Here is a 15,462-nt window from a genome sequence, read left to right as displayed (position 1 = left end):
TGTTATCTCCTAAAGCCCCTGTTCTTTCCCTCCGCAGCACATACACACTGGTTACTGAGGGCTGCTTTCGCGTAGTGCGGCCTGTTTGTTTACTGCCTGCTTCCCCCACAGTCTGCAAGCTCCATTGAGGGCAGGCTCTTGTCTGTCTTGTTCCTCAGTTTATACCTGGCAGGTAGATCACATATGGCATATAACAGGTCCTTATTTAATATTTGTTGAACAAAGTAATGTTTTCATTTTAGCCTCACAGCTGCCACAGAAGGGTATAATTATTAGTCCCTTTTTAGATGAGTAAATTGTGGCTCAGACGGGTTGACTTCCCTAAGTTCACACTGTTAATAAGTAGTGGAGCCAGGCTTCAAACTCAGATTCAAGCTGGACTCTAAAGCCTGTGTCCTTAATCCTCCCCAAAACTGCCTCTGCCAAAAGCTGGTGTCACGCCTCGGGCTAGGGGGCTGAGTGGTTGTCCTGGATACCTTCCATTTGCCTCTTTGGATTCACTCTCTCCTCATCTGCATTATGCTCTGTACAACAACAAGCTGACCCATATGGGAACCACCGTCAGTGGGTTTGGCTCCCTAGCCTTCTGGCTTTCAGTTGTGTTCAGCAAAATATTGGAGGGAGAGAAGGAGCAGACAGAGGTCAGGATCTTTATCCTCCTGAGTCCCCTCTAACAGGATTGCCTCTGGCTAGCTAATGCTCTGAAGGTGACCCTCCCTACTACAGCATGTGTAGAGTACCTAGTACTGTGTTGTGTGCACCTGACACATGCTCATTCAACAGTAGCTGTCAGTCACTTCCCAAGGCTCTCACATCCTCTCAGGTGGCCCCCCTCACCCCAGTTGCCCTCACTGGAAGAAGAGGGTTTTCTTATCCCTGTTCAACAATTATGGAAACAACAGGAGGAAGAAGCTGGGGATCCCGGTAAACTTAAGATGAGGCAGCTGCTAGAAAACCCTGCTATTTTAGCGCATCCCTACTGAGGGAGGGAGGGGGTCCTGCTCTGTTCAGAAACCCTGCTCTCAATGTGGAGGTGTGGCCAGAGCAAGGCAGCCTGGGTGGTGAGGGGCCCAGAGACTGTGGGCAACAGAGGTGAGGATGGAGTTGGGCAGCCTGGAACAGAGAAGACCCAGTGATCATGGTCCTCAAATCTCGCTGGCTGTCCTGCAGGGCAAGGAGTAGACTTGTTTGATGTGACTGGAGAGGCCAATGGAAGAAGTCAAAGGGAGACAAATTTGGGAATATGAGGGAAAAAACCCCACTTTCTAATGGGCAGAGCTGCCCCCAAATTAAACAGGCCCTACGGGAAGTAATGAGCGCCCTCTCTGGACGTACGTGAGCAGCCCTGCATGCCCCCCTGCAGCATGCCCCAGCCTGAGGAAAGACTTCCTGCCCTGGGAGCTTCTACGAGGCAATCTCTAGAGCCCTCTTCTGCTCCGAGACGCTCTGATTCTATGATATGATGAGTGCGCAGTGGCGTCTCGGGAGAACTCTGGCAACAAGTGTCCAAACAACCCTTGGTCAGGGTTTAACAGGCTGAGGGGCCCACATGGATTTTCTTGCCCATGGGCTGTGTCTGAGTGGCCCAGGGCCTTCCAAAGCCCTCGAGATAGCTCTTGTGGGGCTGGCCCAGCAGCCAAGTGGTTAAGTTCATGTGCTCCACTTCGGTGGCCTGGGATTTGCCAGTTTGGATCCTGGGTGCGGACCTACACACCACTAATCAAGCCATGCTGAGGCGGTGTCCCACATAGAAGAACTAGAATAACCTACAACTAGGATATACAACTATGTACTGGGGCTTTGGGGAGGAAAAAAAGAAGAGGAAGATTGGCCACAGATGTTAGCTCAGGGCCAATCTTCCTCACAAAAAAAAAAAAAAAAGGAAAGAAAAAGAAAAAGGATAGCTCTTGTGACAGACACATGAGGACTGAGCACTTGCAGTGAGAGAATGGGAAGTTTGGAGTGGGAACACTCACCCTTGCAGAGGGTCGACAGCAATGGCCCGGGGTTCGCTGAGGTCACGGCTGAAGAGAGTGTGTCGGCGGCCGCCATCGACCGTGGCCACTGAGATGGTCTTATTGCCTGAGTCAGTCCAGTAGATGTGCTTGTGGACCCAGTCCACGGCCAGGCCCTCTGGAGAGTGCAGCTGCTCGTCAATGAGGACCTCCTGCTCTGCCGGGTCACTGGCCTTGTCCATGTAGGCACTAGGAGCAACCAGAGCTGGCCATGGGGCAGGTGTTCCACCCACAGGTCCAGAGCTGCCTGTGCACCCTTCCCCTCTCTCTCTTCCCTCTGGGCCCTGGCAGTGGATTTCAGAGGAACTTGGCTAATTTCTGTTCAACATATTCCCTGGGCCACCAAGGTAAGGACATAGGCTTGAATCAGCCAGAGCCTCTGGCCTGGAGCTGTTTAGCAGGGGACAGAAATTTACAGCCAGATAATTATAGTACAGTATGATTACAGAAAGCATTTGAGGCTATAGCAGCAAAGAAATGGAGACTACATCATCCTGGAGGTTTGGAGAAAGCTTTGTAGTTGGGTCCTGAAGGAGTCATGTACCAGGGACACAAACAACAGAAAGCAGAGGGAACAGCATGTGCAATTGCCCAGAGGTGTTTATTCTGGAATAGTGATATATTCAGTGGGAGTAGAGCTGGATACGTGGGAGGTAAGACTGGGAGTGAATGCAGGTGGGGGCCCCACCCTGACAGGCTCTGCGTGCCATGCTAAGTCGGGATTTTATCCTGGAGAGGTAAGTGAACAGGCTGGAGGACAGGGTCAGATGGGCATGTTAGATCACTGTGGCACCTGTGGAACGTGAGCTGGACTGAAGGCGAGGGATTGGGGTGGGGCGGCTGTTACAGCACCCAGCATTCCGGGGAGAGATAAAGAGGGTCTGCAGGAGCACTGTCTCGTGAGGGTGGAGAAGGGGCTGAGCACGGAGTAGACGCTCAGGAGGCAACCTTAGCAGGACTGTCTGTCTCCCAAGTGCTTCTCTCTCCAGGCGACTGGTTCCACAGTGCCCACTGCCATCCATAACTCTGACCTTCCCATCCCAATTGGCTCCAGATTGTAAAGCCAACTGGCCTCTCTCGGATGTCCCCTGGACACCCTGAAGTCAACACATCCAAAACTGCTCATCCCCGTTCCCCTTCCCCCAGACAGACAGACAGACAGACAGACTCCCCCCACCTCCACTGCTCCCATCTCTGAGAACACCACCACCATCCCCGAGACCTCCCGAGCTAGAAACAGAAACTCCCAAAATGAACCTGCGAGTTCATTTTTGCTCTTCCTCCTTCAGCCCCTTAACCAGTCTGTCATCAAATCCTGCCTCTTTCCGTCATAACTGTTGGACAGGCCCTGCTCTAGCTGTTTCTGGGTGGGTGGGTGTGAACTCAGTGTGTGTCTCTGGGTGTTGGGAGTGGTGGGCATTGAGTTGTCTGTGAGGAGCACTTGGGAATATTTGCTTCCATCCCTCCATCCCATCATTCTCTGAACAGGCTACTACCCAGAGCCTGGTCATCAGCAGTCCTGCCTTGTGGATCTCAGGGTAAAAAAGGAGATGGCTGCCAGAAGGGGGCCCAGATAGGCAAGGAGGCAGGCTTGTGGTATCTGAGAAGGACCTAGGCCTGAGCCTCCTTGGGTATGTGAGGAGCCCTCCCGAGAGCCGGTCCACTGACTGTGGTGTGAGGGCTGGACTAGGGGTAGTGCCATCCAGGAGGATTCCCCAACCCCCAGATTGGGTAAGAGGCCTCCTCTGTACTTCCCCCATTGATTATCACAGTGGATGTCACTATGTTATAAGTAGGACCCCCAGACAGGACCACGCCTGAGGCATTTTTGAGTCCCCGGGATCCAACACACGGACATGTGAGCTGCTTTGAAATTCCTCACCAAAGCCAGGGATTTCTTCCTTTCTGCCCTGGCTGAATACTTCCTGTGTCTTGCACTGCCCCACTAGGCCAGCAGAGGTCAGTCAAAGCCCAGGTGTGTGGGGCTCAAAGCCACTCCCTCAACTGAGCCCTCAGCCTAGGCCAGCCCTGGGTGGGGAAGTCCTGGCAGTTCCCTATCTCCTGTGATCCTGCGTCCCTTGACACCCCCACCTCTGTTCTGGGGAATCCTAGAGGCAAAGGGGGTGCAGAGGCTAGCCTTCTCCTTCTCCTCTGTCAGCCCCTGCTCCCACCCAGGCCTGGCTGCAGGACACCTGCCACTGCTCACCTGTAGATCTTGCGGTAGGAGAGGTCACACCAGTAGATGCGATTGGTGGCAACTTCAACATCCAGTGCCACGACGTTCTTGAGCATAGGGATGAGGCGCGAGTAGTCCCGCTTCACCAGGTCTATCCTCCGTACTTCGTGCCGGTTGGTGAAGATTAGAGACGGGCTTCTGCCGGCTGCCGTGCAGGGAGGGTGAGAGAGAAAGGATCAGTGCAAGAGGCAGGGAGTCTGGAGAGCAAGGCCCTGTCATAGTTTGCTGGTGATGCCTCATTTTCCTATAAAATAGGGGTGACAATTCCTACCTCACAGGTTAGAGGAGTAGATGAAATAATGGGTACGGAAATCATAAGATGCAAAGCACCATGCATACCAGAAGGATTTTTATCCTTTTTATTAGACACAAAGGCCCTCAAAATCTCTTATGATTCCTATTTCCTCTTTGGGCTGGCACTGAAGGCCTTCTGCAGTGTGACCCCCAAGCTCTACCTCCAGCCTCATCACTCACCTCCCTAACACACCTTGACTCCACCCCCCAGACTACCTGTCATTCCTTAGCCATGGCAGAGCTTTGCTGCCCTAGGGTCTTTGCTCAAGTCATCCCCTCTTTCTAGAATGCATTTCTTCCCAGCAACTACCACCTCCTCTGCTTAGGGCCCCACTGCAATGTTCAAGAAGGGGCGATGTGAGCATTAAGTATTTTAGGAGGACGACTGAGGCTACAGTGTGGAGCAGACATCAGGGCTGGGGTGAGATTCAAGGGAGGAGATTCAAGGGGGTTGGAGTGAGTCCTTAGTTTATACAGAGTATATTTGGGGACGTGGCAAGAGATGCAGCTGTAGAGGCTGGCAGGGCCAGCTCACAAAAGGTCCTGTGAGCTTGGTGAAGAGTCTGCACTTTATTCTGAGCCACTAGCAGGGGTAGGATGTGTGTAATATATGACACAGATTATGTACATGCAATGGAGACAACGTACAACTGCCCGTGTAAACACAAACCCATTTTTAGACTTAGGATGAGATTTTAGGAAGCGCATCAGTGACCTAGACATTCCTGGCTGCTCTATATGGAGGGTCACTGTCCCACAGGCCTAGGAGGGCCTAGCACCCAGCACAGGCTGCCACTCCCCCAGCCTGTGTTCAGATGTGTCGGGCCACTCTCAGGCACCAACACTGTGTGAGTGGCAACACCTGTCCCTGGAGCTACCTGTGCCTTCTCCACCTCTTGTTTTCCAGCTGACACTTCTGCAGGCCACCTGGTCCCTGTCACTATCCATCTGTGCCAGGCTAATATGTTCCCCGGGGGCAGGATGGGACCAGCACAGAGCCATGTGGGGCTTGGGGCTGGGGCTATGACGTGTGTGTAGTGATGGAAACTATTTCAAAGCAAGGTTGGGGTGAGAGGGAGGGCGTGGTACAACAGAGAGCATAGGAAAATCGGGCTCCAAGTGCAGGGTTCAAGGCCCAGCTCTGCCACTGACAAAGTGTGATTTTCCCCATCCTCAAATGAGAGTAGTGACACACTTTATCTTCCTGAAGGCAGGAGCTGGGCTACAGGGTATCTTGAGGTGATTTTTACTGAGAGCTGTCACTATGACAGGAACCCTGTGTGTTTATGGTTTGAGTTTTTGTGTAACTGCACTTCAGATATTCATTTGGCGGGGGGGAGGTCTGTGTATACATGAGCAGTTGTGTCTTGTCTCCACTGCACGTATATAATCCGTGTTGAATATCACGTGTCCCATGTGGGGGTAAAAACAGGTTGCATGTTCCATGTGATGTGCTAATGTATGTGTTGTATAGTTTGGGTGGTATGTTTTTTGGGTTTATGGGCTGCATGTCAATTACCGTGCCTGCTGTATTGCTATAATTTATACATTGTGTATTGTATTTGTGCATCTCAACTCCAGACTCATATATCCAACTGCCTACTCAATACTTCTTAGATGTCTGAATAGTTTTCATAAATTTAACACGTCCAAATCAATCTCATATTCCCCCAAACCTGCTTTTCTCACCATCTTTCCCAACTCCATAAATAGCAATCCTATTTTTCTAGTTGATGGCCAAAAACCTGGGAGTCATCTTTGACTCCTGGTTTTCTCTCACATCCCACATTTAATTCATAAGCAAATCCTATCGCTTCACAAGAAAGCCTGACCTTCAAAATAGATCCATCCAGTCTGTCCCCTTCTCATTACTCCCACTGCAACATTCTGGTCCAAGCCACCATCTCCTACCTGTCTTCTGGATTACAGTCATGTGATGGGATATCTTCTGAGAAATGTGTCGTTAGGCAATTTGGTCATCGTGTGAACATCACAGAGTGTACTTAAAGAAACATAGACGGTACAGCCTACTACACACCCAGGCTACGTGGGACAGATCTTATGGGACCACTGTCATATATAGGGTCCATTGTTGACTTAACCGTCATTATGCAGCCCATGAGTATAGTGCAAAAACCTCTTAAATGGTTTCCCTGCTTCCTCCCTTGCCCCCTACAGTCCATTCTCAACACAGCAACCAGAGGGAGCCTGTTAAAATGTAAGGCACACCATGTCCCTCCTCTACTCAAAACCCTCAAAGGTGGGGCTGGCCCCGTGGCCGACTGGTTAAGTTCGCGCACTCCGCTGCAGGCGGCCCAGTGTTTCGTTGGTTCAAATCCTGGGCGTGGACATGGCACTGTTCATCAAGCCATGCTGAGGCAGCGTCCCACATGCCACAACCAGAAGGACACACAACGAAGAATATACAACTATGTACCGGGGGGCTTTGGGGAGAAAAAGGAAAAAAAAGAAATAAAATCTTTAAAAAAACCCCAAAAAACCCTCAAAGGCTTCCTGCTGACTGAGAGTGAAATCAAGTCAGCTCTTAAAATGGTCGAAGGCCCTTGTGACCTGCCCAGTCACCTCTCTGACGTCAGTTCCTTCTATTCTCCTTGCTCCAGTGGCACTGGCTTCCTCATTGTTATCCGAAGACACCAGGCATGCTCCTGCCTAGGGCCTTTGCACTTTCTGTTCCTTTGGCCTGAAATGCAATTCCTGCAGGTAAGTGCATGGCTCCCTCCTTCACCTCCTTCAGGTCTTTACTCAGATGTCCCCTCCTCAGTGAGGGCTTCCCTGACCGCTCTGTCTAAAACTGTAACCCACTGCATTTCTGGACTTCCCTGTCCCTTCCTTACGTTATATTTCTCCTGAACTCTCATCACCATCTGCCATACACTGTATTTATCTCTTTATCTGATTTCTTGTCTTTCTCACCCATGAGAATGTAAGTCCCAGGAGGGCAGGCAGGGATTTTGCTTACTGCTGAATCCCAACAGTGTCTACAACAATGTGAGATGTTCAGTAAAGAAGTGAATAAAATGAATGAATTCAGCTGGCTGAACCGATCAACGTGAAGATCTGTGCATGTCAGGCTCTTTGTGTGGGCAGCCTATGCTGTGTGCGCAGTGTGCGTGGTCCAGTCTGTGTCTGTATGTTGTGTACTGTGCAAGTGCAATCTCTGTGAGCTGACTGGGTGGCTCTGTGCAGTGTCTGCGTGGGTGTTAGTGTGCAGTGCATTGTGTGTCTAACGTATATTTGCACTCTGAGCACTGTATGTGCCATCTGCTTTCTGTGTGTGTGTGTGTGTGCATGCACGTGCGTGCACATCCGCTTGTCACATATGCGGAAGCATGCTGCTTTCTGTACCCTCTCAGAGCTGCCCTCCCGCCCTCCACCTTGGGGTGTCCATACCGACGGCCTTGCAGTTCTTGGTCAGTGTGTCCATCTCGTAGCCAGGGTGGCACTCGCACTTAAAGTAGCCCTTGTAGTTGACACAGATCTGGCTGCAGGCGTCTGGGTCCTCACACTCATCAATGTCTGTGGGGAGAAGAAGTGGTCAGAACTGGCAGGCAGATCCGCCTCTGCTTGAGGGGGTGAGGGGAGGGTCTCACCACCACAGGTCTTCTGGTCCAGGAGCCGGTAGCCCGCTGGGCATGTGCACTCAAAGCCGATCTTGAGGTCGGTGCAGATGTGGGAGCAGCCGCCATTGTTGTGCAGACACTCGTTCAGCCCTGGGGAGGGACGTGGGCTCCTGAGGGTCTAAGAGCCCAGACGGGGGTGGGGGCAGGACAGGGGTGGGGCCTAGAGCTGAAGCGGAGACTTAGGGCAGCAGGATTCTCACAGAGCCAGCATGCTCTGCAACCTTATCAGACCTCGGCCTCATTAACCAGGTGACTGGGCAAGAGGAGGTTCAGAGAGGGGCAGATCCTGGCTCAAGGCCAGACACACAGACAGGGACAGAGTGGAACCAGAACTCAGGTCCTCTGCCTCTCAGGCCAGGGCTCTGTCTACTACCAGGCGGGAGGCAGCTAGGCTACCTAAGCTCTTTCCTTTCACAAACACGTTTACACAGCTCCTCCTTCCTCGTGACCTTAGAGTTCAAGGGGCCTGGATGTACCATAATCAACCCTCAGGAGACCCCAAAAATTTTTCTGAAATGCCCTTGCTTAAACATCTCCAGCCTCAGGGCGCCAACTTCCCTCCTGAGGCAGCTAGTTCCACCTGGAACAGCACTGCCTGTTAGAAAGTTCTTCCTCACAGGATCGGCCTCCCTGTAGCCTCTGCTCCCACTCCTAGCTCTGCTGCATGGGGTTAGCTGCAGTCCAATGGCTCCCTCAGAATCTCCTTAAAGCACTGATTTCTGGTCCCCTGCCATTCAGGTGGCTTTCTCTGGATACATTCCATCTGTTCATGTTACTCGCTGGACAGGGCCCAGAGCTAGTCTGCCACCCAGAAGGAGTCTGAACAACAAAGGTTGCCCCCTGCTGAGCTTGTGGTTATCTAAGACTCCCAGGCCTTTTTCTGCACAGAGCTGTTGCTAAGTCAGTTCTCTTCTACCCAAACTAATGCGATGGACTTTTTTCACCTCCTCTGCTCTCAGCACCTGTCCCTGTTCCCACACTTAGTCATGGGCCCGGTCCTGGGACTACCACCTGCCTCAAGGAATGAAGGGATGCCAGGAGGTCATCTGCTTCCCTCATCCTCCACTCCCCCACCACCTTCTGGCAGGGTCCTTGGGGAGGTCAGGGAGGCTAGGACCAAGGCTCACTCAGTTCTCACAGCATCTTCTGAGCTTTAGAATCACAGAGGGTTAATTGTGCAAACCACGGGAAGGTGCCAAGCCACCCCTCTGCCCACCAGGCTCATGCACCACCACTCCAGCCAAGCAAAGCAGAGCTGAGCTGAGCCAGCCATGGCCATGAACACAGCTGGTCTGAGCTTCCCACCCTAGGCCATGCACAGCTTTGGGGGCCCCACCTCCAGCCTGAGCCATGCTTAGGGAATGTTCCCCTTTACCCCTGGGCCTCCTCCTGTTTCCCCAGGACGCTGGTGGAACTGAAAGAACAAGACCACAGCAACCTCATGACTGAGGGGCCAAGAGTGACTCAGCCAGGCCCAGCCCTGGGAAGCCCCAGGCTCTTGGGGTGGGCTGAGCCATGGTAGCTTTAGGGTTGTCTCCTTGGGTCACCACCTCCAGGAATCTGTCACTCCAGCCTTCCCTGACCACTCCTATACCATATTATTCCCCCAGCACCATCCATTCATTTGTTCACCCACTTACTCACTGCCTCATTCATGCATCCACTCACTTCCTCCCTCCCCGTTTGCAGGTAGTGGCAACTCAACAACTGTATTTACTGAGCACCTGATGGACTGGCATGTGTAGGGTGGCTCTGAAAGGGGAAAGGAGAGAGCTCAAGGTGCCTCAGGTATCTATGAAAGAGGAAGGCACAGAATCCTCCAGGGCTGTGGGTTGGGGCAAGAGAATGGGCCGGACTTGTCCATCCTTGTCAACCCTTCCCTGGAAGGCCAGCAAGGCGGAGGCTGAAGGGCGTTCCCTGGGGCTTCCCAATTCTCTCTAGTCTGGAGGTGATTCTGCTAGGGGGCCTGCAGGGGAGGAGAGGGGCAGGTGTTCCAGAGAGGACAGAGTAGCATTTGAGGTCCACCATGGAAGGAGGGGTCAGTGTCACTTTCCCCAGCATGTGCGCACACCTGCATGCACACACACACACACACCACCTTGTGTGCAGAGGCACAGACAGGCCCATGGACTCCACAGTCACATAGATATGGGAACACACACAGAGACCTGTGATGCAATTCCCTTGCCTTACTCAGAGAAGGAGCCATGGATACAGATACTGGCCTCTCACCAGCACAGAGACACAGACGCATGCGTACATACTTCTCTTTGGCGTGTCATGCAGAAGACGAGAGAGAAGAGAGTCTACTTGGTTAGTAGTCCCTGGCTAGCTCCAAAGCTGGGTGGAGCGGAGGGGCTAGCTTCAGTTCTCCTGCTTCCCTGTCCTCCTTTCCATAGGTTCCTTCTTCTGGGACTTTTCTGGGCAGGGCCTCTGGGGCTGAGGGGATAGTCTGTCTCCTACAAGCTTGAGTGGAGCCTGAGTGACTTTTGCCCAGCTACTCTTCCTTCAAAATCAATTTGTGAATCTTCAAAAGGGGCGGCACATGTTGTTCCTGGGGAAGTCCAGAGAATGACACTCCTCTGAATGCCCAGAAGGGGAGGTACTAGGTGAAAATGGGTCTGCCAGGAAGGTAGGCTCTGTCCTCCCAGGAACTCTCTGTCCAAACCCCTGACCTCAGAAATGAACCTTCCTGGAGACCATACTGGGTTTCCAGCATGTTCTCTGGGATGCCCACCCCATCTACAGCGCAGACTCTCCCATTCTTTTTAGCTTGGAACCCACCCTGACAGCTCTAGCCATGAGGACAGCCACCTCATTCCACTCCTCACTCATGTCCAGAATGTAAGTCTGGTCTCTCAGAAACTCCAAGCTCCTCATGGCTCAGGATGGCCCCCTTCTGCTGTGGGGTCTGCACTGCCCTCACCCAGGCCTGGCCTCAGCCAGGTGGCCTTGGGATGCACCTCAGTTGGCCAACTGCCTGCTGTTCCCACCTCTCCTTCTGCAGAGACTCCTGCAGGGGGCTGGAAGGCCTCACAGGCCAGGGCCCTGGCTAGTCAGCAGGGCAGAAACACTGAAGAAGAGAGAAAGTTCTAGATTACTGAATGTGAAAGGAGCGAGGAAGAGAGGCCGGGTTTGTGAGAGGAAACCTAATTTTTGAGCACCTGGCCTGGAAGGAAAAGGCCCTTAGATTTGTAGAGATGCAGAACGAGAGGCCCCCAAAGGCAGAGAGCCCCATCTGAGGCCACAGGACAGTGCCTGAGTCCAGAGAGGGGGTCAGAGCAGAAAGTGTGCAGAAGGGCAGATCAGGGCCTCAGCCCAGATGCCAGGAGGGGCATGGCAGGGAGGGTTAGTCCAGCAGTAGACAGGTACTGTAGACAGGTACTGTACCACACTCTTTCAGAGGCTCATCCGACCAGTCCCGGCAGTCCCTCTGAGCATCACACACTTTCCTGCCGTCCACGCACTCGCCACTCTTACACTGAAATCTGCGGGGACCCTCACATGGCGATTCTGTCAGGCCAGAGAAAAGAGCGGACATTGCCTGTGAGACCTAGGGCAGGGACGGCTGGGCTGGGCCGGGCCCGTGGGAGGCAAGCAGAGCCCCAGCCCCAGTGCCCACTAGTCTCTGCAGGGTAGCCTAGGGCAGACTGCTGAATACAAGGCTGGTGAGAGCTCTGTTCACAGGACAGGACCCAAGGGACAATCAGGAGCCCAAACATCATCTAGCTGGGCAGGGCCAGGGGTCTGCGTCCGATCTGGCAGTACTGGGGCCCTGGGAGGGAAATGCAGCAGCTCCACAGAGACCCTGAGGGCTGGACTGACCATCCTGGGGGACCTTTGCCCCAGAGGCCCTGGATAGGGTTGGCTGCCTCACTGCTCAACCTTTTATCCATTTCCACAGATGACCAGTGGGTCCGGGTCCCTGCTCCTGCAGGAGGTGAGTGATGACCAGCGCCATCTGAGAATTAAGGGGGTTCCTTGGGGAACAGGACTCTCTGCCTCTGCTCAGTCTGGGAACTAGTGAGAGAGCCGCGTGGAGGCTTGGATGTGGATAAATGGTGGGGGCTGGACTTCCTGCAGTGCCTGTTCATGTCTCCCTAGGGGGGGACATACCCCCCTTTCAGCTTCCGCAAAGTCCATAAAGATCCAGTTCTGGTGCCATTAGAACCCCAGGGAGGAGATCCGGGTAACTTAGCGGCAAGTGATGCTCTGCGGGAAGACGCATCCCAGGGACCAAGGGGGGACCTCTCCTAGCTCTGCTCTCCGAGCCACGGGAGAGCTCAGGACTCTTCCTCATGGAGGAGGCTGCCCCTTGCCTCCGACCACACGCACCCTGCAGGCAGCCAGCTTCGTCACTCCCGTCTGGACAGTCCTGTTCCTGGTTGCAGCGCTTGACTGCAGGGACACAAGTCCCATCCCCACACTGGAACTCGTCCCCACGGCAGGTGCCCAGCGCTGCCAAGAGAGGGCAAAGGGAGAGGGTCAGGGCCACTGTGGTGTTGGGACATCTCCCCCACCCCCCACCCCATATAGACCCCTGCCAAGAACAGAATCAGTGGCTGAGCTTGGGAGTCCTCAAAGGACACCTGGCCAAGGCACTTCCAATATACAGAAGGGAAGACTGAAGCTCAGAGAGGGGGAGAGGCTCACCCAGGGTCACATGGCACTCTGGCTGGCAGAGCCAGGAATAAAACCCAGGTCTCCTGTATCCCCCTCCACCGCCTCTCCCACAGCCAGCCCTCCAGAGCAGACATGTGGCCTTCTTTTGAGTCTTGGTCTTCATTACTTAACGACTTTATCCCTTCAGCCATCCCTTCCTGAGCACCCACTGTGGCAGGCACTGTGCAGGGGTGGGGAACCCAGAGACTACTAGGAGCCTCCCCATCCTCTGTGAGCTCAAAGGTGCAGAGAGGGGCTGAGGCATGAACAGTGAAGGAAATCACAGTGTGGAATGTGCTGTAAGAGAGAGCGGCTCAGGGACCTGCAGTGGCCCAGGGGAGAGACCCAGCCTAGCTGGAACAGGAGGAATCTGGGCCAGGCCTTGAAGGATGAGCAGGCCCAGTGGCTAGGGAGGATGGGGGGAGTTACCCAGGTCTACAGGCACTGGAACCAGAGGGGGACTGCCTGGGACCGGGAAGGGCAGGGGTGGGAAGTATGACAGGGAGACCATCACGGAAGGACGCAGATACCCGTGAAGACCCTTGGCCTCTGGAGTTAGACCTGAGCTCCGCAGCTCAGGAGCCACGTGACCTCAACCAAGTCTCTCTGCTTTTCCCAGGCTCGGTCTCCCCCGCAGTGAAGCGGGGTAACACGGGCGGAGCAGGCGAGCAAGGACAGGTCTTGGGCCGTGCGGCGGGGCCGCGCACTGTGGGGGCGGCGGGGGCTTACGGCAGTCGGCCTCGTCGGACTTGTCCTTGCAGTCGCGGTCGCCGTCGCAGCGCCAGCCCAGGTGCACGCACTCGCCGCTGCGGCAGGCGAACTGGGCGGCGGCGGCGCAGGCGGCGGGCGCGGGCGTGGGCCCGGGGCCGGTGCGGCCGCACAGCTCGGCTGCCTCGTCGGCGCGGTCCTCGCAGTCAAACTGGCGGTCGCAGACCCAGCGCTCGGGGATGCAGGCGCCGTCGTCGCCACCGCAGCGGAACTCGCGGGGCCCGCAGGCCGGGTCGGCACAGCCGCGCTCGTCGCTGCCGTCGCCGCAGTCGTCGTCGCCGTCGCACACGAACACGGCGGCCAGGCACGAGCGGTTGCTGCACTGGAACTCGTGCGGGGCGCACACTGCGCAGGACAGAAAGCCGGTCGGCCTGCCGGACCCCATCCCGGCGCCCCGGGCCCGCCGGTCCTGCTGCAGGGGCCCTGACCCTCCCCAGTGGGCGGGAAGGGCCCTGCTGGGGGGCCAAGTGGTGGACATGTGGTTGGGGACAGCAAAGGGGGCCTTCCAGTCTGTGCCCTGCAAGGGTCATGCGGGTGACCTCGGGCATTACACTTGCCCTCTCTGAGCCTCCCCAGTCTCACTGGGAGTGGGAATTCCTGCCCTCCTGCCAGCGGGATGGTGGGACTAGGAGAGTCTCTAAAGCTGCAGAGCAGTGCCTGTCTGGAAGGACTTTGTGATGTCCCTAGGAAATGTAACATGATGCTGACACTTCCAGGTGTGAAAGGACACCACCTTGTTAGGTGGGGGGCTGTTTCCTTACAGCACAGCTCAGGCCCCTCCCCACCCCATGCACTATCCCATCTGAGTGCCCTGGCCTGGCACCTAAGGCCACTGGCGTCGACCCACTGCCCTGCTCCATCACCTCACACAGCCTGGCTTCAGCCACACTAGACCATTTGCACATGGGCCTTTGCCCAAGCTGTTCCCTCTGTTCGGTACCCACCTGGTGCCCACCACTGTCTCTACATTCCACAGTGATGAGTTCTCATTCTCCAAGGGCCCAAACTCCACCTCTTTCATAACATGCTTCATGCTCCTCTGCTTGGGAAGTCTGCCTCCTCCTCTGCTCTCCTTTCAGGTGCCCTTCACAGCCTGCTCAGGTGTCTGGGTCTCATGTCCTTCTCCATCTGCCCCACAGCCACAAGCTGCCTGGGGATGGACTCCGAGACTGACCCAACTTGCCCTGAGGGCCTGGCACAGAGCTCCCTGCAGTGGGCGGATGTGAAGTCGATAGAGGCTGGACCAGCTCAGTGTGTGGAGTAATTAAAGGATATTCAGTAGTTAAGGGCATAGATCCCTCGGCCCTACTTGGGGTCCTGGGCTTCCCCACTCTGGTGGGCTGCTCTGAACTCAGAGGCTGGGAGGGCCTTAGAGACTACCAGACCAACTGCCAATATACAGATGGGGAAACTGAGTCCCAGAGAGGGGAGAAGCTTGCCCAGGGTCACACAGTCAGTCCACGGCGAGGAGGAAACCAGATTCCAGGTTTGGGGCTCTTCCTACCCTGACTCCTCTCCGCTTTCTGAGTTTCTCCTCCCTTCCTAGAATGTAAGCTGTTTCCAGATCAGTGATCTGCATGCCTCCTTCCCTCCTTCACGTCCTCAGACTCAGGCCAGGAACAGGCCTGAGGGCCCAGGTGGGTGTGGAGGCAGCGGCAGTGGCCACAGGTAACACAGCGGCAGTGGCACCTGATCTCTCCACGTGGGGGCACCCAAAGTGTGTATTTTTATTTTCTGATGGAAAAATGCCGTTTTTTCATTGTTATTGAACATAAAATAGAATGATGTCCTCAGTTTCACCAGGTAGGCAGCTCTTGTCAGGTGTTGCCGACAGCTCTATCAAGTT

The 15,462-nt window shown here is 54.7% G+C and overlaps 1 protein-coding gene across 14 annotated transcripts in view; it reads right to left on the bottom strand.

Moving 5' to 3' along the window:
• LRP8 (LDL receptor related protein 8) overlaps window positions 1–15,462 on the bottom strand; it is an 81,793-nt gene that overhangs the window by 21,277 nt on the left and 45,054 nt on the right. For 4 of the 14 annotated variants that reach the window (XM_023629773.2, XM_023629749.2, XM_070259940.1 and 1 more), the window contains exons 5-11: window positions 13,578–13,961; window positions 12,522–12,644; window positions 11,577–11,699; window positions 8,157–8,276; window positions 7,957–8,082; window positions 4,222–4,396; window positions 1,977–2,204 (exon numbers count right to left, since the gene is read on the bottom strand). In XM_023629773.2, the coding sequence (XP_023485541.2) occupies window positions 1,977–2,204; window positions 4,222–4,396; window positions 7,957–8,082; window positions 8,157–8,276; window positions 11,577–11,699; window positions 12,522–12,644; window positions 13,578–13,961 (1,279 nt within the window). Of the gene's footprint in view, window positions 1–1,976; window positions 2,205–4,221; window positions 4,397–7,956; window positions 8,083–8,156; window positions 8,277–9,522; window positions 9,601–11,576; window positions 11,700–12,521; window positions 12,645–13,577; window positions 13,962–15,462 lie in introns of all 14 variants that reach the window. The other 10 variants (XM_023629766.2, XM_070259943.1, XM_023629779.2 and 7 more) reach the window with 5 other exon arrangements.

The sequence above is a fragment of the Equus caballus genome, chromosome 2 (assembly GCF_041296265.1).
Source record: "Equus caballus isolate H_3958 breed thoroughbred chromosome 2, TB-T2T, whole genome shotgun sequence".
NCBI lineage: Eukaryota > Metazoa > Chordata > Mammalia > Perissodactyla > Equidae > Equus > Equus caballus.
Note: the sequence above shows the minus strand (reverse complement) of the source record. Positions and strands in the feature narration are given on the sequence as shown.